Consider the following 25,387-nt stretch of genomic DNA (forward strand, 5'->3'; position numbering starts at 1 on the left):
CGTCATGCATGCATCAACATGCCAACATAACACACGCACGTACAATGCCAGACAACACACATGCATCACGCCGACAAACCACATAACGAGTTGAAGCCTTCGATCTCTGAGATGCCGTAGATGTTCGGGCCACTTCCATGCTCGAGGTTGAACTCCGCCAGCGTGACGAGCAGCTGGCCGAAGAGCACGCTACACAGGGTGTCGCCCAAGTCGCTGGTCTTCTACTCTTCTCGAGCGGCCAGTGGTGACCAGTGAGAGGTGCTTGGTGTGAGAACATAGAGAAGAAAGAGAGAGGAGATGTTTGTGGCTGTGATTGAGAGGGAGGAGATAAGGAGAGAGAGAGAGAGGGCGAAGGCGTTGTGAGATGAAGCCAGATGGAAGGCTGCCACGTGTCAATCCATGTGATTTCGTGAGATTGGTCGAGTGTGCTTATTCTTTGGCAATCAGTATAAGCAAGACTTTTACCGAGTGTAACAATCCGTAAATACCAAAAAATATTAGAAATATTGCAAATGTACCAAAAAATTGGGAATTGCCATCAACTATTGTCTACTTTATGTGAAAATTGGAGTGGAGCCATTTTGCATGCTAATGTGTGCATATTACAATAAACTATGTAGTAAATAAGGCAATCACCTTCGTTAGTTGACACGATAGTCATGGATGTCCATACACGATAGCACGTTTTGTAAAGGATTCTTTTTCCAAATTGTCGTACTGAAAGTTCGGCATTTTTCTTTGCAACTAATACACATAAAAGGAGTCCATGCGAAAGGGTTGCATTTTTAACTTGTATTCTTTTTTTCAAAATAGGGTCAAAATGGCCAGCATGGCTATTCATGACAAGGGGTCGTATCTCTCATTGCTCAAAGTGGTTCTTCCACATAATGACTAGTTGTGTACTTAAACATGTGTTTTGTTAATTTTTATGACAGAGCTATCACACACTTAAAGTTCAAATTTGAATTACTTTTAGGAAGTCAACATAAAGTCATTGAAATGTGCGGAAGTAACTAGAGATCTAGAAAATTTATAGAACTTGGGAATTGTCCATTACAGACGGTCTACTTTATGTGAAAACTGGAGTGGTACCTATTTGCACCTTGGTTTTGTACTTGCTTCGCAAAAAATAACCAATTTTGACACATAGGAAATAGAAAATGATTTTATTGTATAAAAAGTTGAAAACTCAATTTGGCAATATTGTTTGCAATGCCAGTATGCACCTATATATCCAAGTTCACCACATTATCATAAACTATGCAATGAATATGGTCATCACCTTAATCGTTTGGCTTGAAAGACATGAATGTCCATACTTCATAGCTCATTTTGTGAAGGAATTTTTTTCAAAATTTTCGTAAGGTAAGTTAGGCATTTTTCCTCAAAAATAGTATACATAAAAGGAGTCCATGCGAAAGGATTGCAGTTTTTCAACTTTTATTCATTTTATTTATTTTTTCAAAAGGGGTCAAAATGACTGGCATTGTGGCAAGGAGTTGAACATTTCCAAACAATAAGTGGTTCTTCCATATAATGATTACTTGTGTACCTAAAAATGTTGTTTGCTAATTTTTAGGACAGAGCTATCACACAATTGCAGTTCAAATTGAATTACTTTCGGGAAATCAGCATAAAGTCATTTAAATGTGTGAAAGTAACTAGAGACCTAGAAAATCTATAACACTTGGTAGTTGTCCATCAAATATGGTCTACTTCATGTGGAAATTGGGATAGAGCCATTTTGCACCCTGGTTTTTGTAATTGCCTCACAAAAATACACATTTTTGATACTTAGAAAATTCAAAATTATATTTTTGTACAAAAAGTTCAAAACCCTATTTGGCAACATTGTTTGCAACCTATATGCCCAAGTTCACCACATTATCATAAAGTCTGGAATGAATATGCTCATTGCGTTGTTCATTTGAGACAAAAATTATATGGCCTCAAATGTAAAACTTATCAACATAAAATTATCAGTCTCGTAAAAATGAACAACTTTGATTTTTGAAGAATCTTCTTCCGAGGTCGTATGCAACTGCTACAGCCAAAACAATGCATTGTAGGTAAGACCCCCTTTTTCCGAGTTGAGCACTTGGCAACACCCTGGTTGCCGTGTTTTGTTGTTTTACCGAGTGTTTCATTGACGATACTTGGCAAATTACCTATTTGCCGAGTTTTTAATTTCTGCCGAGTACTTCTTTGGTAGGAACTCGGCAAAGATACTATTGCTTACTGCCTAACATATTGCACTCGGCAAAGAGCCTAACACTCGGCAAAGATAAAAATTCTAGTAGTGAAGCTTTAAAAGAGCGAGTGCTTGTGTTTAGCCAGTTTCTTGAACCATTGGACTTGATCATGGAACAACCGAGGAAAGAGTTCAACTGGACTAAACTCAACGAGCTCATGTATATGAGTGGAAATTTCTCTGTTAAAGCCCGCAAGGCCTTGATGGTGGACTACAATGATATGGAGAGCGAGGCCAAAGTGATGCTTGCATCGACCAAGGTGTGTGGAGAAGGTATCACCCTCTTTGGAGCATCGCGTGTGGTGATCCTCGATGTTGTGTGGAACCCTTCTGACCAAAGGCAGGCGATTGGACGTGCATATCGAATTGGTCAGCAAAAGGTTGTCCATACATACAATCTAATCGCAGAAGGAACACAAGAGAAGGGCAAATATGATATACAAGCTAAGAAGGAGCAAATGTCCAAATTGTTGTTTTCAAGTGAGCCACAGCCTGCGGAGTGCAACCCTTCATCAGAATTTATTTCCATTGACAGGATTTTGGAACAAATGACAGAAGATGAAAATCTGAAAGAGATTTTTGTGAATATACTCCCATCGTAGTGACAATAGAACTTATAGATATATGGTAAGTGGAAGCTTCTAAGATCAGGGTGTTTCAGTTTCCATATTTGTTTGTGGTACTTATCCTTTTATATCACTATTGGACAAGTAGGCTTTCTATCAAATTCTGAATTTATGGATTCTTCAACAAAATTAGTAAAATTATTTGTAAGGTATTGAAAATAGAAATTCTAAATTGAGATCGTATATGTGGTACGCCTCCTTTGGGTGAAAAAATTGAAAATGACAGCCCTACAATTTTTATATCTATCTTGAAGATGGGGCAGCACCATTCAGGTGCTTCCATTGCTCTTGCCGTATGGAGTGCACACACACACTCCATGCACCAGCCCATCGCTATAGCTAGGCTCGCACAAGTCTGACCATATAAATGATCGAGCTCTCTCATCTTGTGTTGACATTTCTAATATTCTAGCTTTATATTTGTTATGGTCAAACTCTGTTCATTTCCAAATTCACACAAGTGTATTATTTTTCAATCTGGGATAGAACAGGCTGGATGCCTCAGACCTAAGGGGTCTGCTGGCATGTCTTGATAGTATGTATGTCATGTATACCGATATCATATTCCATCAGTCCAATTTGTTTGTTTTTGTTTTTTTAGAAGGCATTAATACAATCTTTGATGTATGTCATGTGTGCTTCACACTTTTTCATCCTTCCTAACAACATTTGCTACACTTCAATCTACAATGTGCGTACAAGGTGCTGAGAGCCTGACTCGAGTTACCCGTTGTCTATCGTCGGGAAAGCGAAAATGATTACCCGGACAATGGACCCGACTCCTGCACGAGAACAACCTGAAGAAAAAGTTCAGCTTTATTTTGGTCAAAATGTATCATCCATTTTTCTAAAAAGGAAGTCGTGCTTGTCAAAATGTGTAAATTCCATGTACATCTTTGAAATTTTGGCTTTCTGGATGTTGTCTTGAAGAAGAGGCGGCACAGTCAGCTAACGAGTTGAAGGAGGTCGGCATGTTGTACTTTGGCTAAAAGAAGTGGCGGCACGGTCAGCTGACGAGTCGAAGCCCCCGGTACAGCCGAGGTGTCAAAGCCTCCATCTCAGCTGACGAGTCGAAGCAGGTCGGCGTGTTAGATGTTGGCTTGAAGAAGAGGCGACATGCTGATCCCGACGCAGGTCCAAATTTGTGACGCGGTCGATGCCAGGTTGATGAAGTAACTGCAAGGCGATGAGAGTTCGCCCACCCCGTGTAATTCATGGGGCGACGATATTGGTGATGATTTAGCCTTCGCCATGCCGAACTCTTGGTCGGCTCACCAAGGTGATGGTCCAATAAGGTTGACATCGGCTCGACGAAGCGATGATCTATTTAGTGCAAGTCGGCAGCCCTGGAGCAACGTTGTCGGGCTGGTTTGACACCAACGCGACGGTGAAGATTACCTTGAAAAAGGCTTTAAAATTTGTGGGCACTAGGTAAGAACAACACACACTACTCTAGGAAAAAAATCCTCCAGAAAGTATGTCCAATATCGCGTTCATGCAGAAATATCCGAAAATTGATGCACTCCTCGGACTCGACCCAGAGTTTGAGCGGTCGGATCGAGCTGAAATTTTGAGGGATGGTCAATATAAAAATTCCATAGCCAATGACCGGTTGGGTATTCCAAAGAATGTCCCGGCTGGACGTTGTACTCCTCGCCCTAAACTCATCTAGATTCATGTCCAGATTCGACAGCGCTCTGGTATATCGGAGATTCGTCCGTTGGAACACAATGAGATTTTACAGGTTTGTTCTAGACTCAATTTCTCACAATTCCACCAAATCAATCGTCAAAGCGATACTCGAGGTGGCAGGGACGGCGAACACGAAACCACTGTCCAGAAAAGCTGCACGGTTGCCTGAGAACAATGCTGACGTTGAGCCCCCGAGCTCCATGGATGATTCTCCCATGATAGATCGGAGTTGATGTTGATGAAAGCTTATCATGCCTTAACTCTCGATGGAGGAGGTACGATCCGCTAACTAGAGATTTGGGCACGGAAGTCGCGCCATGAAGATCTATGTCGCTGACCGATGGTCCCATTGGTCCTTCTTTCGATCACATAGCAAAACTATCAATGAAAGCACCAAAGTCGGTGTCAAAACCAATAGACCTCGGGTAGGGGGGCGAGCTATGGGATATGATCGATGGTAAAAAGAGACAAGGGACATGATGTTTTTACATAGGTTGGGACCCTCTTTGAGGACGTAATACCCTACGTCCTGCTCTTGCTTATATTATGGGTGTATCAAAGTAGAGAGTTGATCTACCTCGAGATCGTAAGTTGTGGTCTACACCCTAGGGGTAATGATTATGATGATGATGAATGTGAGATGTTGTGTATCGACTAGCATGGCCTCGGCTTATATAATGTACCGGAGGCCTACGATAACAAGTGTCCTAGATGGGTATATTGTTGGAGAGGAGTCCTTGTCTTGATCACCAAGTCTTACGAGATCTTCCTCGTATATGTCATGTGCTGCCCGAAGTGGCCCATTAGTGAACCGCCATGGGGGTCCTTGGCCTGACCCACCGGTCGGGAGAGGATGTGGTGAGTACCCCTAGTCTGGGACATCGTCAATAAGCGAATAGTTTCGATTCAGAATACAAGATCTGTCTTGCGTCCGTACAGCCGCCACTCGTCGCTGGCATGGAAAAGTTGCCAAAAGAAGGAACATCTATTGCGGACGAGCTTCCGTTGGAGAGGTTACAACTGATGCCAAGTGAAGGAGTTAAGACAAGGTTTGTTTATGAGGTCGTGCATCTATGTCAAGCACTACTGGAATCAGCGCCTTTACCGAGTGCCTAGAAAACTCGGCAAAGGGCAAAAAAACACGGCAAAGGACCCCCGGCATACCCCCTTCCGGCAAACAGAAGTTTGCTGAGAACCATTTGCCCGACTCTCTGCAACAAGTTTGTTGAGTGTTTTCATGGTGCTCGGCAAAGGTTTAAACTTCGTAAAAAATAACTAACGGAGAATGAAAAAGTACGAAATCAGTCAGTTTGCCAGGTGTCAATGTTTTGCCAAGTGTTGCACTCGGTAAAACTTTTTTGTAGAACAAAAAGACACCGGCGGCGGCGCTGATGGCTGTAGCTTGTCGCGCTTGCGGTAGGGCGGGCTCAAGACAACAGACGGGTCTACCTATTGTTGTCTAGGTGCTCATCGCATCAGTACACACGCACATATCAGCCGGCGGACTTCTAATCCAAAGCATATACGCGCATCATGCCCGCCCAGCCACATGCATACATCAATACACAATCTTGGGACTCGCTGCTGAGGCCCAAATCGGCTGGGGTATGGGATTCAAGGACTTCAGACTCTTTAACCAAGCAATGTTAGCTCGGCAAGCATGGCGTATTTTAGTCAACCCGGAATGTCTTTGTACGCACGTCTTGAAGGCAAGGTATTTCCCTAATGGACGATTAGAAGATACTGTTTTCACTAGCAACGCGTCGCAAACTTGGCAAGCCATTGTGCAAGGGTTGGAATTGCTGAGGAAAGGCTTAGTCTGGCGCATCGGTAACGGGCAGTCGGTCCGAATTTGGCGGGACTCCTGGATACCACACCCTGTTGGTCGGCCACCAATTACCCAACAGGGAAGGTGCCATCTCCGGCGAGTCTCAGAGCTCCTATACGAGTATGGTGCATGGCGCGGAACCCTACTTCAACAGTACTTTTTGCCCGTTGATGTTCAGGAGATACTAAAGATTAAAGCGTCCCCTCGGCTGAGGGCAGATTTCCTTGCATGGGGTGCAGAATGTACTGGTATCTTCACCGTACGTAGCGCGTACCGGCTGGCGCTTGAGGACAAGCTTCGTCCCTCTTCAGTCGCAGCGAGCAGGGCACCGGACGGGCGACGTGCCGTCTGGGCATTATTATGGAGGTGCCCTGCTCCTCCTAAGGTGCGTGTGTTTGCATGGCGTTTGGCTACTAATTCCCTTGCCACATGGTCTAATAAATTCAGTCGACACATGGAGGTTACTGATATATGCCCATTATGTGGTCTCGAGCGCGAGGACACTTTTCATGTGTTTTGCAGGTGCCCTCGGGCGGTGCATTTGTGGCGGACTATGGCGGAGGTGTGGAGTATACCGGACATCGAGTCAGTCTATAACACCGGCCCGGAGTGGCTCCTGAACCTAATTGCAGAAAGTAATGAAGGGGACCGGCTGCGCCTGATTATGCTGCTGTGGAGATGTTGGCATGTGCGCAACGAGATCACTCATGACAAACCGGCGCCGCCTATGGAGGTATCTCGTCGCTTTTTGCAGAGCTACGTAACCTCACTGCTCGGGATCCAGCAGTATCCGCGAGAAGATTGGGACAAAGGGAAGATGACCATCCAACAAGAAGGTGCAGAACAGCCTATATCGCATGTGGGAGGTGTGCCACGAACAGCCCACAAATGGAGTCCCCCACCCGCCAACTGGACGAAGCTGAATGTCGACGGCTCCTTTTCCCATGATGACGGGAGGGCCGGGACGGGAATGGTGCTCCGTGACCAGGAAGGGGCCATTATTTTCTCCGCGTGTCGCTCGCTATGGTCTTGTCCGGACCCTCTACATGCCGAGCTAGCTGGGTGCATGGAGGGCATAGCTTTGGCCCTCCAATGGATGGAGCTGCCGTTTATCGTCGAGTGCGATAGTCTGCAGGCAGTGCAACTGATCAATGCCTCAGGACAAGACCGGTCGCAGTATGCCATGGTGGTCTCGGAAGCGAAGCATCTTATGAGTGAAAGGGAGTGTCATGTTATTCATATTTCTCGAGAGCAGAATAATGTAAGCCATACGTTGGCGAACTTTGGAAGGACGGAAGACCGTACTGTGGTCTGGCTCCGCTCCGGCCCGGACAATATCCCTAGCTTGTGTAGGGAGGACATTCTTAGCTCTTGAGTAATACAAATCCCTTTTACCCCGAAAAAAAAATACACAATAAACTGGCATGCATGCATCAACATGCCAACATAACACACGCAGGTACAATGCTAGACAACACACACGCATCACGCCGGCGAGCCGGATAACGTGTTGAAGCCTTTGATCTCTGAGATGCCGTAGATGTCTAGGCCACTGCCATACTCGAGGTTGAACTCGGCCAGCGTCACGAGGAGCTGGCCGAAGAGCACGCTGCACAGGGCGCCGCCCAAGTCGCCGGTCTTTTGCTCTTCTCCGGCGGCCAGTGGTGAACAGTGAGATGTGCTTGGTGTGAGACGATAGAGAAGAAAGAGAGAGGAGGTGTTCGTGGCTGTGATTGAGATGGAGGAGATAAGGAGAGAGAGAGGGGGGAAGGTGCGGTGAGATAAAGCCCAATGGAAGGCTGCCACGTGATCAATCCATATGATTTCGTGAGATTGGTCGAGAGTGTGCTTTCTCTTTGCCAATCAATAAAAACATGACTTTTACCGAGGGTAACACTCCGTAAATACCAAAAAATATTAGAAATATTGCAAATGAACCAAAAACTTGAGAATTGCCATCAAATATTGTCTACTTTATGTGAAAATTGGAGTGGAGCCATTTTGCATCCTATTTTTTGTACTTGCCTCACAAAAGATACGATTCTTTTACATTTGAAAATAGTAATTAATTTTGTTGTACAGAACAGGTAGAAAATCTATTTGGCAACATTGTTTGTAATGGTAAGATGCACCTATGTGGCAAATGTGTGCACATTACAATAAACTATGCAGTGAATATGGCGATCACGTTGGTCATTTGACATGAAAGTCATCATGAATGTCCATACACGATAGCCCATTTTGTAAAGGTTTTTTTTTTAAATTGTCATATTGAATGTTCGGCATTTTTTCACGCAACTAATACACATAAAAGGGGTCCATGCGAAAGGATTGCATTTTTGAACTTGTATTCTTTTATCCAAAACGGGGTGAAAATGGTCGGCATGGCTATTTATAACAAGGGGTCCAATCTCTCAAAGCTCTAAGTGGTTCTTCCACACAATGACTACTTGTGTACCTAAACATGTTTTTTTTTTCATTTTTAGGATAGAGCTATCACACACTTAAAGTTCAAATTTGAATTACTTTCAGGAAATCAACATAAAGTCATTGAAATGTGCGGAAGTAACTAAAGATCTAGAAAATTTATAGAACTTGGGAATTGTCCAGTACATACGGTCTACTTTATGTGAAAATTAGAGTGGTACCAATTTGCATCGTGGTTTTTGTACTTGCTTCACAAAAAATACCCATTTTTGACACATAGAAAATAGAAAATGATTTTATTGTATAAAAAGTTGAAAACTCTATTTGGCAACATTGTTTGCATTGCCAATATGCACCTATATATCCAAGTTCACCACATTATCATAAACTATGCAATGAATATAGTCCTCACCTTAATCATTTGGCTTGAAACTCATGAATTTCCATACTTCATAGCCCATTTTGTGAAGGATTTGTTTTTCAAAATTGTCGTAATGTAAGTTAGGCATTTTTCCTCACAAATAGTACACATAAAATGAGTCCATGCGAAAGGATTGCAGTTTATAAACTTTTATGCATTTTCTTTCATTTTTTCAAAGGGGTCAAAATGACTGGCATGACTATTTATAGCAAGGAGTTGAACATTTCTAAACTATAAGTGGTTCTTCCATATAATGAATACTTGTGTACCTAAATATGTTGTTTGCTAATTTTTAGGACAGAGCTATCACACAATTTCAGTTCAAATTGAATTACTTTCGGGAAATTGGCATAAAGTCATTTAAATGTGTGAAAGTAACTAGATACCTAGAAAATCTATAACACTTGGTAGTTGTCCATCAAATATGGCCTACTTCATGTGAAAATTAGGATAGAACCATTTTGCGCCCTGGTTTTTGTAATCGCCTCACAAAAATACACATTTTTGATACTTAGAAAATAGGAAATGTTATTTTTGTCAAAAAGTTCAAAACTCTATTTGGCAACGTTGTTTCTAATGGAAGGATTCACCTATATGCCCAAGTTCACCACATTATCATAATCTATGGAATGAATATGGTCATTGCATTGGTCATTTGGGACCAAATTTTTATGGGAAAAAGTTTAAATAATATGGCCTCAAATTTAAAAGTTTTCGACATAAAATTATCAGTCTCATCAAAATGAACAACTTTGATTTTTGAAGCATCTTCATCTGAGGTCGTATGCAACTGCTACAGCCAAAACAATGCATTGTAGCTAAGACCCCCTTTTGCGGAGTGGGACACTCGGCAAAGACCCCCTTTTCTGAATTTAGCACTCGGCAACACCCTGGTTGCCGAGTTTTGTTGTTTTACCAAGCGTTTCGTTGGTGATACTCGGCAAAGTACCTATTTGCCGAGTTTTAATTTATGTCGAGTACGTCTTTGGTAGGAACTCGGCAAACATACTATTGCCGACTGCCTAACATACTGCACTCGACAAATAGCCTAACACTAAGCAAAGACGAAAATTCCAGTAGTGAAGCTTTGAAAGAGCGAGTGCTTGTGTTTAACCAGTTTCTTGAACCATTGGACTTGATCATGGAACAGCTGAGGAAAGAGTTCAACTGGACTAAACGCGACGAGCTCCTGTATATGAGTGGAAATGTCTCCGTTAAAACCCGCAAGGCCTTGATGGTGGGCTTCAATGATATGGAGAGCGAGTCCAAGGTCATGCTTGCATCGACCAAGGTGTGTGGAGAAGGTATTACCCTCATTGGAGCATCGCGTGTGGTGCCCCTCGATGTTGTGTGGAACCCTTCTGTCCAAAGGCAGGCGATTGGATATGCATATCGAATTGGTCAGCAAAAGATTGTCTATACATACAATCTAATCGCAGAAGGAATACAAGAGAAGGGCAAATATGATATACATGCTAAGAGGGAGCAACTGTCCAAATTGTTGTTTTCAAGTGGGCCACAGCTTGCGGATTGCAACCCGTCACCGGAATTTATTTCCATTGACAGGATTTTGGAACAAACGACAGAAGATGACAATCTGAAAGAGACTTTTGTGAATGTACTCCTCTCATAGTGACAATAGAACTTATAGATCTCTGGTAAGTGGAAGCTTCTGAGCTCAGAATATTGCAATTTCCATATTTGTTTGTGGTACTTATCCTTTTATATCATTTGTGGACAAGCACACGTTCTATCAAATTCTGAATTTATGGATTCTTCAACAAAAGAAGTAAAATTATTTGCAAGGTATTGAAAATAGACATTCTAAATTCTGATCGTATATGTGGTACGCCTCCTTTGGGTGGAAAAAATTGAAAATGGCAGCCCTACAATTTTTATATCTATCTGGAAGATGGGGCTGCACCATTTAGGTGCTTCCATTGTTCATGCTGTAAGGAGTGCACACACACACTCCATGCACCATCCCATAGTTATAGCTAACCTCGTACAAGTCTGACCAAATAAGCGATCAGGCGCTCTCAAGTCTTGTGTTGACATTTCTTATGTTCTCGCTTTATATTTGTTATGGTCGATCTCTGTTCATTTCCAAATTCACAAGTGTATTATTTTTCAATCAGGGATAGAACAGGCTGGATGCCTCAGACCTAAGGAATCTGCTGGCATGCCTTGGGAGTATGTATGTCATGTATACCGATATCATATTCCATCAGTCTAATTTGTTTGTTTTTGTTATTTTTAGAAGGCATCAATACAATGTTTGATGTATGTCATGTGTGCTTCACACTTTTTCATCCTTCCCAACAACAATTGCTACACTTCAATCTACAATGTGCGTAGAAGGTGCTGAGAGCCTGACTCGAGTTGCCCATTGTGTATCATCAGGAGATGGAAAATGAATACCCGGACAATGGACATGACTCTGCATGAGAACAACCTGAACAAAAAGTTTAGCTTTATTTTGGTCAAAATGTATCATCCACTTTTCTAAAAATGAAGTCCTGCTTTTCAAAATGTGTAAATTCCATGTACGTCTTTGAAATTCTGGCTTTTTGGATGTTGTCTTAAAGATAAGGTGGCACGGTCAGCTAACGAGTCAAAGCAGGTCGACGTGTTGTATGTTGGCTAGAAGAAGAATCGGCACGGGCACCTGACGAGTCGAAGCCCTGGTCCAGCCGAGGTGTCAAAGTCTCCACGTCAGCTGACGATTCAAAGCAGGTTGTCGTGTTGTTGGCTTGAAGAAGAGACGACATGCTAATGCCGACAAACAAAATTTGTGACGCGGTCGATGCCAGGTTGATGAAGTAACTATGTGGCGATGATAGCGTACCCGCCCCTTGTAATTCGTGGGGCGACGATATTGGTGATGATTTAGCCTTCGCCATGCCGAACTCTTGGTCGGCTCACCAAGGTGGTGATCAAATGAGGTTGGCCTCGGCTCGACGAAGCGATGATCTATCTAGCGCAAGTCGGCGGCCCTCGAGGAATGTTGTCGGGCTGGTTTGACACCAACGCGACGGTGAAGATTACCTCGAAAAAGCCTATAAAAACTCTATGAAAAAAATCCTTCGGAAAGTATGTCCAATATTGCGTTGATGCAGAAATATCCAAAAATTGATGCACTCCTCAGACTGGACCCGGAGTTTGAACGGTCGGATCAAGCTGAAATTTTGAGAAATGGTCGGTATAAAAATTTCGTAGCCATTGAACGGTTGGATATTCCAAAGCATGTCCCCGCTGGACGCTGTACTCCTCGCCCTAAACTCATCTAGATTCCGACCAAGATTCGACAGTGCTCCAGTATATTGGAGATTCGTCCATTCTAACACAATGAAATTTTAGAGGTTTGTTCTAGACTCAATTCTGCACAATTACACGAAAGAAATTGTCAAAGCGACACTTGAGGTGGCAGGGATGGCGAACACGAAACCACTGTCCAGAAAAGCTGCACGATTGACTGAGAACAATGTTGACATTGAGGCGCCGAGCTCCATGGATGATTCTCCCGTGATAGATCGTAGTTGATGTTGATGAGAGCTTAACACGCCTCAACTCTTGATGGGGGAGGTATGATCCGCTAACTAGAGATTCGGGCACCGAAGTCGCGCCATGAAGATCTAAGTCATTGAACGATGGTCCCATTTATCCTTGTTTCGACCACACAGCGGAACTCTCAATGAAAGCACCAATGTCGGTGTCAAAACCAGTGAGCTCTGGTAGGGGGCCCGAGCTATGAGATATGATCGGTGGGTAAAAAGAGAGAAGGGACACGATGTTTTTACCCAGGCTCGGGCCCTCTTTGAAGAGATAAAACCCTACGTCCTTCTCTTGCTTATTTTATGGGTGTATCAAAGTAGAGAGTTGATATACCTCTAGATCGTAAGTTGTTGTCTACACCCTAGGGGTAATGATGATGATGAATGTGAGATGTTGTATCGACTAGCCTGGTCTCGGCTTATATAATGTACCAGAGGCCTAGGATAACAAGAGTCCTAGACGGGTACATTGGCGAAGAGGAGTCCTTATCTTGATCACCAAGTCTTGTGCAATCTTCCCCGTATATGTCATGTGCTGCCCGAAGTGGCTCATTAGTGAACCGCCACGGGGGTCCTTGGACCGACCCACTGGTCGGAAGATGGTGTGGTGAGTACCCCTAATCTATGACATCGTCAATAAGCGCAACAGTTTCGATTCACAATACAAGATCTCTCTTGTGTCCGTACATCCGCCCCTCGTCGCTAGCATGGAAAAGTTGCCAAAAGAAGTAACATCTACTGTGGACGAGCTTCCGTTGGAGAGGTTACGATTGATGCAACGTGAAGGAGTTAAGACGAGATTCGTTTATGAGGTCTTGCGTCTATGTGAAGCACTACTGGAATCAGCGCCTTTACCGAGTGCCTCAAAAACTCGGTAAAGGAAAAAAAACTCGGCAAAGGTTTTGCCAAGTGTAGTACTCGGCAAAGGACACCCAGCATACCCCCTTCCGGCAAACAAAAGTTCGCCGAGAACCATTTGTCGGACACTCGACAGCAAGTTTGTAGAGCGTTTTCATGATGCTCGGCAAAGATATAACTCCATAAAAAAGAACTAAAGGACAACAAAAAAAGGAGGAAATCAGTCAGCTTGCCAGGTGTCAATGTTTTGCCGAGTGTTGCGCTCGGTAAATCTTTTTTGCAAAACAAAAAGACACCGGCGGTGGCACTGATGGCTGGAGCTGGTCGCGCTTGCGGTAGGGTGGGGCTCAAGACGACGGACGGGTCTACCTATTCTTTTCTAGGTGCTCATCGCATCAGTACACACGCACATCATGCTGGCCGAGCCACAGGCATACATCAATACACATTAAACTGGCATGCATGCATCAACATGCCAACATAACACACGCACGTACAATGCCAGACAACACACACGCATCACGCCAGCAAACCGCATAACGAGTTGAAGCCTTCGATCTCCGAGATGCCGTAGATGTTCGGGCCACTGCCATGCTCGAGGTTGAACTCGGCCAGCGTGACGAGGAGCTGGCCGAAGAGCACGCTACACATGGTGCCGCCCAAGTCGCCGGTCGTCTGCTCTTCTCCAGCGGCCAGTGGTGAACAGTAAGAGGTGCTTGGTGTGAGAAGATAGAGAAGAAAGAGAGAGGAGATGTTTGTGGCTGTGATTGAGAGGGAGGAGATAAGGAGAGAGAGAGAGGGGGGAAGGCGCTGTGAGATAAAGCCAGATGGAAGGCTGCCACGTGATCAATCCATGTGATTTCGTGAGATTGGTCAAGAGTGTGCTTTCTCTCTGGCAATCAGTAGAAGCATGACCTCAAAATACCAAAAAATTGGGAATTGCCATCAAATATTTTCTACTTTATGTGAAAATTGGAGTGGAGCCATTTTGCATCTTTTTTTGTACTTGCTTCACAAAAGATACACATTTTACATTTAGAAAATAGTAAATAATTTGGTTGTACAAAACAGGTAGAAAATCTATTTGGCAACATTGTTTGTATAGGTAAGATGTACCTGTGTGTCTAATGTGTGCAAATTACAATAAACTATGTAGTGAATATGGCGATCACCTTGGTCATTTGACATGAAAGTCATGAATGGCCATACACGATCGCACGTTTTGTAAAGATTTTTTTTTTTCAAATTGTCATATTGAATGTTCAGCATTTTCCTCGCAACTAATACACATAAAAGGAGTCCATGCGAAAGAACTGCATTTTTTTTAACTTGTATTCTTTTTTTCAAAACAGTTTCAAAAAATGGCCGGCATGGCTATTCTTGACAAGGGGTCGCATCTATCAAAGCACTAAGTGGTTCTTCCACATAATAACTACTTGTGTACCTAAACATGTGTTTTGTTAATTTTTAGGACAAAGGTATCACACACTTAAATTTCAAATTTGAATTACTTTCGGAAAATCAACATAAAGTCATTGAAATGTGCGGAAATAACTAGAAATCAACATAAATTGTCCATTACAGACGGTCTACTTTATGTGAAAATTAGAGTGGTACAAATTTGCACCCTGATTTTGTACATGCTTCACAAAAAATACTCATTTTTGACACATAGGAAATAGAAAATGAATTTATTGTATAGAAAGTTGAAAACTCTATTTGGCAACATTGTTTGCAATGCCAATATGCACCTATATATCAAAGTTCATCACATTATCATAAACTGTGCAATGAATATGGTCATCACCTTAATCGTTTGGCTTGAAAGTCATGAATGTCCATACTTCATAGCTCATTTAGTGAAGGATTTTTTTCAAAATTGTTGTAATGTAAGGTAGGCATTTTTTCTCACAAATAGTACACATAAAAGGATTCCATGCGAAAGGATTGCAGTTTTTGAACTTTTATTCATTTTCTTTATTTTTTTCAAAAGGGGTCAAAATGACCGGCATTATGGCAAGGAGTTGAACATTTCCAAACTATAAGTGGTTCTTCCATATAATGACTACGTGTGTCCCTAAAAATGTTGTTTGCTAAATTTTAGGACAAAGCTATCACACCCGGCAAGACACCCTTTGCCCTGGTATACGGGGCAGAAGCAGTTCTCCCCACGGAACTCACCTACGGGTCACCTCGAGTGCTCGCTTATGACGAGCTTGAGCAAGAGCAATTGCGGCAAGACGACGCTACGCTCCTTGAGGAAGATCGTCTTCGAGTAGCAGTGAGAGCAGCACGCTATCAGCAAACCTTGCGCCGCTATCATAGCCGCAAGGTTCATGCCCGAAGCTTTGAGGAAGGCGACCTTGTTCTTCGGCGCGTTCAATCGGCCAAGAATTCCAACCAGTTGACGCCGAAGTGGGAAGGCCCTTATCGGGTAATACAAGTCACCAGGCCTGGCGCAGTCTGCCTGGAGACCGAAGATGCTATTCCAGTGAGCAACTCCTGGAACATTGAACATCTTCACAAGTTTTACCCATAAGGCGCGGTTGCCGGGCCTCCCGGCAAACCACCTTTTGTACAAGCCTTGCCGGCAAGGCATGTAACCCTCTGTACAAAGCCAGGCGCAGACCCTGAGGATAAATAAATGAAGCGCTGGCGCCCTAAGTTTTAGCATGCATGCTAGGTTAAGTCTCTCCCTCGGTTAGGGTTGATAGTGCTTAGCGGAAACTAACCCCTAGCATACAGGTCGAGTGTGCGTCTCTCTGTCCCTTTCCGTCCTCTTTAGTTCGTAGGGTACATGGACGTTTCTGCTGAGCTGTTTGGAAGAAAGAGAACAAGCCGGCACTCCGGCCCCGGCAAGCCAAGGCTGCCGGGGGCTGCAGATTCAGATAAGTCTTCTATCCCCTATTGTGCATTACCGTATGAAGTTGGGATGTATGAAACCTCATTTTATTCCTAGGTCGCCGTGCTCCCCCTTTCTTCCTATACCCAAGGACTATTCCCTGGGTCGGAACTAGGTCGTAGTCGCGGTGACGAGGAAATAAACGAGGGGCCTAACTCTACTTCGCCCCTGCCTCCGCCAAGACCGTGAGAATGGTCGAATGAAGTAAGGGGACGGCAACGCCTGCTGCCAGGCGAAAATGTTTATCTTAAAAATAACAAGGATTCACTCCTTGTCATGGGCCCCGCTCACGCACAAAGAACTCGGCAAGCACCCTTTTCCATTAAAAACATCCCATACAGGTACAGTTCATACGGAATGAAAAACATGAGCAAGGGGATTACAAGTTTTAAGTTTAACAAATGCCCGCAGGCTTACAAACTGAAAAGAGGTAAGGTGCTCGTAATCCCTTTCTTGTCCCTCTCCTCAGAAGGTGGAACGAGACAGCAGGAGGGCAAAAAGAGTGCCTAGGCGAGGTACGAGCAGCAGAAGACGTCGGGAGAGGAGCAGGAAGATGAGGCAGCGGGCCGACAATACGCGACGAAGGCGTCGGTGCCTGCGTACTCCGAGTTGACGGCCCGTCACCCGCCTTCTTCGTCTTCTCCGGCCCTCCTACGCCAGCCGCCCAAGGAGGCGACGGGGAACGCGCCAATGGAGAGCTTGACTAGGAAGGCCCTCGGCAGGGCGCGAGGCCGAGGGAGGGGCGACGCGGTCAGTCGGAGTCGGGGTCGGCACCCCCCCCCCCCGCACGACGCCCTTGTCGTCGCTGTGGCTGTCCTCCTCGTCACTCCTGCTTGAGGAGGAGTCTTCATCATCTGAGGAGCTCTCCACGCAGCACTTCAGGCGAGTTCCAAGGTCCCCGAAGACCTTGACGGAGAGCAGGCCGTTCTCCATTAACTTGAAGTAGAGAACGAGCCCCGCCGTCAGGCTGTGGATACGAGCAAAAGTCTTCCATCCGCGACGAAGGTACATGACATGAGGAGCGGGGAAGTCGATGTCGACCCGCGTACCGCCGTTCCCGCAACCCCTCATATGAAACCTGAGGGTCTGTGGCGGGTCGAGCTCCATCTCCCGAGCGAACGGGGTAGGGACACGAAGACGACGACGCGGTGGCCGGCGCAGCCTGATGAAGAACTCACGGGGGCTGGTCCCCGACTTGACCCTCCATTGGGGGAGGCATCGCTGGCGGGGGCAAGGTCGGCGCGCCGCCCCATCCCCCTCTTTCCCGAGCGCCGTGGTGACCTCGGCCTCGCCCCCTCCACCTTCCTCTCGTGGCCGGCTCCGCCACCGCAAGCTCTTGGGAAGGAGGGACGCGCTGTCGAGCGGAGACCCTCGCCGCCACCGTCGAAGGGCAGGCGCCCCCTCTCGCCATGGCAGATGGAAGGAAGGAGACGAGGTGGAAGGATATGGATGATGAGAGAATGTGGGATGTCATCCCCCTCCCCCGTCTTATAAAGGGGCGGGGTCGCGGCTCGGCCGCCCCACCCAGCCAATCCGGCCGCCGGGGGCGCATGGAATCAAGACCGACCCGCTGCTCCAATCAGCGATGGCTCGGTTTCCCGCCTCCACCGCCTGGCACCTTGGGCATGGGGGAGACGTGGCGAGCAAGCGGAGATCGAGGGGACGGGTGAGGCGACCGTTCTCCACCACGTGATCGTGGGGCGCGGACGCCTTGAAGACCACGACCAAAGTCCACTCAGTTAATGAGCCACGCCTCTGCGTTTTCCTCTTTTTATGGGGAAGGCGCGAGCCACCTCTTTACTGTGATGTGACGCATGAGGGCAGCAGCCGCCCCACGCATGCCCCCCATGTCATGCCTGACCCTCCATGATGCGCATTCAACGCGGGTCGTGGGGAAGCACAAGCGAGCGAAGAAATTACTGTCGTAAAATCCCGCCCCGCCTGCCCGCGCGCCGTTCTGGGCCCGGCCCAACAACGCGTTGCGCTTATGTGTGGCGCAAGCCCGGGGGCTCCTGTCGGTGTACAAAAGTAGGGGCTCTCATTTTTACCCCTTTACTTGTGCACGGGCAGTCAGAACCACGCCCACGGCCACACTAAGTAGGGCAGAGGAGGGAAGCCGAAGGCACAAGACAACCAGAGCAACGCCAAGACCAGAGACACAAAGAGCAAAAGGGCGAGGTAGGGCTCCCCCGGCAAGACCCTTGCCGGGGCGGCCTCCGCGGCCCCAGCAAGAGCCTTGCCGGGGCAACTTGCCCGATGCCAGCGGAGCGCGCCACCCTTGGGCCAAGGGCTCCAACGCCATCAACCACATTGGGACCAAGGCTCGGGAGGCACCTCCGTGGTGGCATGCAGATCTTTGTGAAGATCAGAAGCATACAAGACCAGATGATGACCAGAAGACGACGATCCTCGGCGGGATCCTAGCCGAGAAAATCCACGAGACCCCTGGCAAGATCCTTGCTGGGGACGACCGCGATGGCACGGCAAGGCCCTTGCCCAAGACACCTGCGAGGCCACAATCAGGCCCGCGTCCGCCAAGACTCCACCGTCGTTCCCATACAGCTGCCAGCCCAACCAGCTGGGCAGGCACCTGCGTGGCAACGTGCGGCTTCCAAACCAGCTCAGCAAGCACCTGCGTGGTGGTAGATCTTCGTGAAGACCCTACCACCACGCCATCTCAACAGCCTGCCAGCCTACATGGCGCTGCATGGGTCGCTGGCCTGGACGCGCGTCGGAGCGAGGCGTAGCGGCGACGGACGGGATGGGCCTCGTTGCCATCCCCGATAAAGCAACGGGACACCTAAGGGAGCGCATTTAATGCGTCTTGTGCCGTAATGACAAGCGATAAGCTTGCCTACTGTACACCTTTCCACCTCCCGTGTGCCACTGTGGCAACCCCTTTTGTCTATAAAAGGAGGCCCACGGCGTCCAGGAGAAGGATTCAGATCTTTTGAGCTGGACACGCACCGTAGGTAGCTCAAGAACACTCAAATACATACACCAAAGCAGGACTAGGGTATTACGCATCCACGCGGCCCGAACCTGGGCAAACGATCCTTGTGCTGACTGCCAGACCCGCTCTTTGCACAACCTCGCGCCCGCCAACCATAGAAGGGATTCTAGTGATCCCATAGGTGTCGTTTCCCTCACACCTGCGCCGGTAACTTCATCATCACCGTCGCCACGCCGTCGTGCTGACGGAACTCGCCCTCGGCCTCAACTGGATCAAGAGTACGAGGGTCGTCATCGAGCTGAACGTGTGCTGAACACGGAGGTGTCGTACGTTCGGTGCTAGGATCGGTCGGATCGTGAAGACGTATGACTACATCAACTGCGTTGATAAAACGCTTCCGCTTTCGGTCTACGAGGGTACGTGGACACACTCTCCCGCTCGTTGCTATGCATCACCTAAATGGATCTTGCGTGTGCGTAGAATTTTTTTTGAAGTTACTGCATTCCCCAACAGTAGATAGATGGCTTCTTCTCTCTCTTTGATTCTCAATACCATGTTCTCCTCGATGTTTTTGGAGATCTATCCGTTGTAATCTTCTTTTGCGGTGTGTTTGCCGAGATCCGATGAATTGTGGATTTATGATCAGCTTATCTATGAATATTATTTGAATCTTCTCTCATTTCTTTTATGCATGATTAGGTATCTTTGAAATTCTCTTCGAACTATCGGTTTGGTTTGGCCAACTAGTTTGGTTTTTCTTGCAATGGGAGAAGTTCTTAGCTTTGGGTTCAATCTTGCGGTGTCCTCACCCAGTGACAAAGTAGGGGTAGCGAGGCACGTATTGTACTGTTGCCATCGAGGATAAAAAGATGGGGTTTACATCATATTGCTTGAGCGTATTCCTCTACATCATGTCATCTTACTTAATGTGTTACTCTGTTCTTCATGAACTTAGTACTCTAGATGCAGGCAGGAGTCAGTCGATGTGTGGAGTAATAGTAGTAGATGCAGGCAGGAGTCGGTCTACTTGACACGGACGTGATGCCTATATTTCATAATCATTGCCTTAGATATCGTCATAACTTTGCGCTTTTCTATCAATTGCTCGACAGTAATTTGTTCACCCACTGTATTATTTGCTATCTTCAGAGAAGCCTCTAGTGAAATCTATGGCCCCGGGGTCTATTTTCTATCATATAAGTTTCCATATCTACTATTTTGCAATCTTTTACTTTCCGATCTATAAACCAAAAATATTTACTTTATATTTTTGTTTAGTTTTATCTATCTCTATCAGATCTCACTTTGCAAGTGACCGCGAAGGTATTGACAACCCCTTTATCGCATTGGGTGCAAGTTGTTTGATTGTTTGTGCAGGTATTGGTGATTTGTGCGTTGTCTCCTACTGGATTGATACCTTGGTTCTCAAACTGAGGGAAATACTTATCTCTATTTTGCTGCATCACCCTTTCCTCTTCAAAGGAAAAACCAATGCAAGATCAAGAAGTAGCACTCGCGGAGGCGAATATTTGAGTTACGAGTTTGGCCTTCATTTAAAACAATGTGGAATTGTTTCACAACTCACGCCACCTGGAACACCACCGCGTAATGGTGTGTCTGAATGTTGTAACCATACTTTACTAGATATGGTGCATTATATGATGTCTCTTACCGATTTACCACTATCATTTTGGGGTTATGCATTAGAGATAGTTGCATTCACGTTAAATAGGGCACCGTCTAAATCCGTTGAGACGACACCGTATGAACTGTGGTTGGCAAGAAACCTAAGCTGTCGTTTCTTAAAGTTTGGGGATGCGACGCTTATGTCAAAAGGCTTCAGCCTGATAAGCTCGAACCTAAACCGGAGAAGTGTGTCTTCATAGGATACCCTAAAGAAACTATTGGGTACACCTTCTACCACAGATCCGAAGGCAAGATGTTTGTTTCTAAGAATGGATCCTTTCTAGAGAAGTAGTTATCTCGAAAGAAGTGGGTGGGAGGAAATAGAACTTGATGAGGTAATTGTACCTTCTCTCGAATTGGAAAGTAGCACATCAGAGAAATCCGTTCCCGTGATGCCTACACTAATTAGAGAGGAAGCTAATGATGAGGATCATGAAACTTCGGATCAAGTTACTACGTACTAGACCTCGTAGGTTGAACAAAGCACGTTCCGCACCAGAGTGGTATGTTAATCTTGTCCTGGAAGTCATGTTATTAGACCATGGCGAACCTATGAACTATGAAGAAGCTATGTTGAGCCCAGATTCTGATAAATGGCTTGAGGCCATGAAATCTGAGATAGGATCCATGTATGAGAACAAAGTATGGACTTTGGTGGACTTGCTCGATAATCGGTAAGCCATAGAAAATAAATGGATCTTCAAGAAGAAGACTGACGCTGATGGTAATGTTACTGTCTACAAAGCTTGAATTGTTGCAAAAGGTTTTCGACAAGTTCAAGGAGTTGACTACGATGAGACTTTCTCACCCGTAGTGATGCTTAAGTCTGTCCGAATCATGTTAGCAATTGCCTCATTTTATGATTATGAAATCTGGCAAATGGACGTCAAAACTGCATTCCTTAATGGATTTTCTTAAAAGAAGAGTTGTATATGATGCAACCAGAAGGTTTTGTCGATCCTAAAGGTGCTACAAAGTGTGCAAACTCAAGCGATCCATCTATGGACTGGTGCAAGCATATCGGAGTTGAAATATATGCTTTGATGAGGTGATCAAAACATATGTTTTATACAGACTTATAGTGAAGCCTGTATTTACAAGAAAGTGAGTGGGAGTGTAACATCCCAAATTTTCAATTTGGAATGTTATACATAGGTCATTCATGCACATCATATTTTATCGCATTTATTTGCACGATTCTCGAAATTCTAAGCAACTGAAGGACCCACGGAGAGAGTTGGGGATTTCACGTTTTTCATATTTGAATTTTCTCAAATATCGAAACAAGGATCATTTTGGTTTTAATTATTTTCTCTCCGAAAATGTTTCCAATATAAAAATAAATGAGAGGAGATAATATGACTTCTCCAAAATAAAAGAAATATTGGAGGAAAATATTAAAATCAAATAAATATTTTATTTGGATTTTATTGCTATTTTATTTGAATTAGAAAAAAATATGCATTTTTTAAAATTTCATTTTAGGGCCGAGAAAATGCTCACTTTGTTCTAAATATTCTATTTAGACGATGAAAATTTGTTTTGGTATTTTTAGATTTTTATTTTATTTTCTAGGATTTTTCCGGCGGAATCTGTTTTAAAAAAAATCTTTGCGGACCGATCTGGGCCGAAGCCCAGTCGGCCCGGCACCGCAGCCGCCTCCCCGCGCGCGCGCCCTGTGCCCGAGCCGGACTTCGCCGGAGTCCGGGACACCGCCGTCGCCCGGTTGCCCCTGCCCCAAGCCGAGTCGCCCCCTCCCCTTTATAACTTGCCCCGCCGCCGCCCTCACCCCGCCTCGCCTCGCCCCGCTCCCCATCGCAGCACGCAGCAGCCGCCGCCGCCACCAGCGCTGCACCGCCCCCGTCGCCCCGCAGCCAACTCACCTCACCAAAGTCGCCGCTGCCGTTCGCCGGATCCAACGCCCGGTTTTTTCGGTTTAGGTAAAAAACCAATCGGTTTTTTAAGAAACCCTAGATGTGTTTTTTATTTTGTTCGGTTCGGTTTTGTCGGTTCGGTTATTTAACGGACATTCGTCCGTTCGTTCGTTTTAACGAACGCTGTTCGTCAGTTAGCGCAGACAGCGAACGTTCGTTCGTTAGCCTGTTCGTCTTGTTTTTTCTAGGGTTTTTCCGTGATTATTTTCGATCACGATTTCTGCCCTGATCTTTGTTTTACTTTATCTTTTCGCTCGTTTATCCAAATCAGGTGAAATAAGCGCCTAGACCTTCATCTCGAAGCCCTCTTTCTGTTGAACCAACTTGAACAAGATTTTGGAACTGTAAATTTGACTTTAGTCCAGATTAGTAAACGGATCTTGTTTCTTTCGTAGTTTGAGTTTCGTTTCTCCGTTTGATTTGATTCTTTTTGCAAACCGGAGTTCTTTAGTTGAACTTTCTGGTTATACCTTCTTATTTGAGTTTAGCCGTACATCTTCCCTTGAGTGCTTATGTATGCTATTGTTTGTTTGCGATAGAATTCCCGGAGTGTGAAGCGTGCTACTACGAGTCTCTAGGATTTGCAAATCGTCAGCAACGCAAGTAACGCATTGATCATTGCTACCTCTTGAGCACTGCGTTGGTTTTCCCTTGAAGTGGAAAGAGTGATCCAGTAAAGTAGCGTAAGTATTTCCCTAAGTTTTTGAGAACCAACGTATCAATCCAGTAGGAGATCACGCACGAGTCCCTCGTACCTACACAAACAAATAAGAATCTCGCAACCAACGCGATAAAGGGGTTGTCAATCCCTCAGCGGTCACTTACGAGAGTGAGATCTGATAGATATGATAAGATAATTTTTTTGGTATTTTTATGACAAAGATGCAAAGTAAGATAAAAGGAAAAGGCAATAACTAACTGTTGGAAGATAAATATGATGGAAAATAGACCCGGGGGCCATAGGTTTCACTAGTGGCTTCTCTCGAGAGCATAAGTATTACGGCGGGTGAACAAATTACTGTTGAGCAATTGATAGAATTGACCATAGTTATGAGAATGTCTAGGTATGATCATGTATATAGGCATCACGTCCGCGACAAGTAGACCGACTCCTGCCTGCATCTACTACTATTACTCCACACATCGACCGCTATCCAGCATGCATCTAGAGTATTAAGTTCAAAAGAACAGAGTAACGCTTTAAGCAAGATGACATGATGTAGAGGGATAAACTCATGCAATATGAAATAAACCCCATCTTGTTATCCTTGATGGCAACAATACAATACGTGCCTTGCTGCCCCTGCTGTCACTGGGAAAGGACACCGCAAGATTGAACCCAAAGCTAAGCACTTCTCCCATTGCAAGAAAGATCAATCTAGTAGGCCAAACCAAACTGATAATTAGAAGAGACTTGCAAAGATAACCAATCATACATAAAAGAATTCAGAGAAGATTCAAATATTGTTCATAGATAAATTTGATCATAAACCCACAATTCATCGGTCTCAACAAACACACCGCAAAAGAAGATTACATCGAATAGATCTCCGCGAGAATCGTGGAGAACTTTGTATTGAGATCCAAAGAGAGAGAAGAAGCCATCTAGCTAATAACTATGGACCCGAAGGTCTGAGGTAAACTACTCACACATCATCGGAGAGGCTATGGTGTTGATGTAGAAGCCCTCCATGATCAATGCCCCATCCGGCGGAGCGCCGGAAAAGGCCCCAAGATGGGATCTCACGGGTACAGAAGGTTGCGGCGGTGGAATTAGGTTTTTGGCTCCGTATCGGGTAGTTTGGGGGTATGTAGGTATATATAGGAGGAAGAAGTACGTCGGTGGAGCAACGTGGGCCCCACGAGGGTGGAGGGCGCATCCAGGGGGTAGGCGCGCCCCCTACCTCGTGCCCTCCTGGTTGCTTTCTTGAGGTAGGGTCCAAGTCCTCTGGATCACGTTTGTTTCGAAAATCACGTTCCCGAAGGTTTCATTCCGTTTGGACTCCGTTTGATATTCTTTTTCTGCGAAACACTGAAATAGGCAAAAAACAGCAATTCTGGGCTGGGCCTCCGGTTAATAGGTTAGTCCCAAAAATAATATAAAATTGTATAATAAAGCCCATTAACATCCAACACAGAATATAATATAGCATGGAACAATAAAAAATTATAGATACATTGGAGACGTAGCAATCATACTCTTTTCATACCCAGTTTTTATGCATTAGTTACAATCCTCCAACACTGCATGATTA

General features: G+C 45.3%; 2 protein-coding genes across 2 annotated transcripts; both read left to right on the top strand.

Moving 5' to 3' along the window:
• The first annotated feature begins 2,361 nt into the window (after window positions 1–2,361).
• On the top strand, window positions 2,362–2,853 carry LOC141023264 (SNF2 domain-containing protein CLASSY 3-like). The gene has a single exon (XM_073499668.1). It carries the CDS (start codon window positions 2,362–2,364, stop codon window positions 2,851–2,853), a length of 492 nt encoding a protein of 163 aa, XP_073355769.1.
• A 7,533-nt stretch (window positions 2,854–10,386) lies between these two features.
• On the top strand, window positions 10,387–10,878 carry LOC141023265 (SNF2 domain-containing protein CLASSY 4-like). The gene has a single exon (XM_073499669.1). The coding sequence runs from the start codon at window positions 10,387–10,389 to the stop codon at window positions 10,876–10,878; it is 492 nt and encodes a 163-aa protein (XP_073355770.1).
• The last annotated feature ends 14,509 nt before the right edge of the window (window positions 10,879–25,387 follow it).

The sequence above is a fragment of the Aegilops tauschii genome, chromosome 5 (genome assembly GCF_002575655.3).
Source record: "Aegilops tauschii subsp. strangulata cultivar AL8/78 chromosome 5, Aet v6.0, whole genome shotgun sequence".
NCBI classification, from domain to species: Eukaryota; Viridiplantae; Streptophyta; class Magnoliopsida; order Poales; family Poaceae; genus Aegilops; species Aegilops tauschii.

Coding starts and splice junctions, on each gene's coding strand:
- LOC141023264 (XM_073499668.1), top strand. CDS start 2,362: ATGGAACAACCGAGGAAAGAGTTCAACTGGACTAAACTCAACGAGCTC.
- LOC141023265 (XM_073499669.1), top strand. CDS start 10,387: ATGGAACAGCTGAGGAAAGAGTTCAACTGGACTAAACGCGACGAGCTC.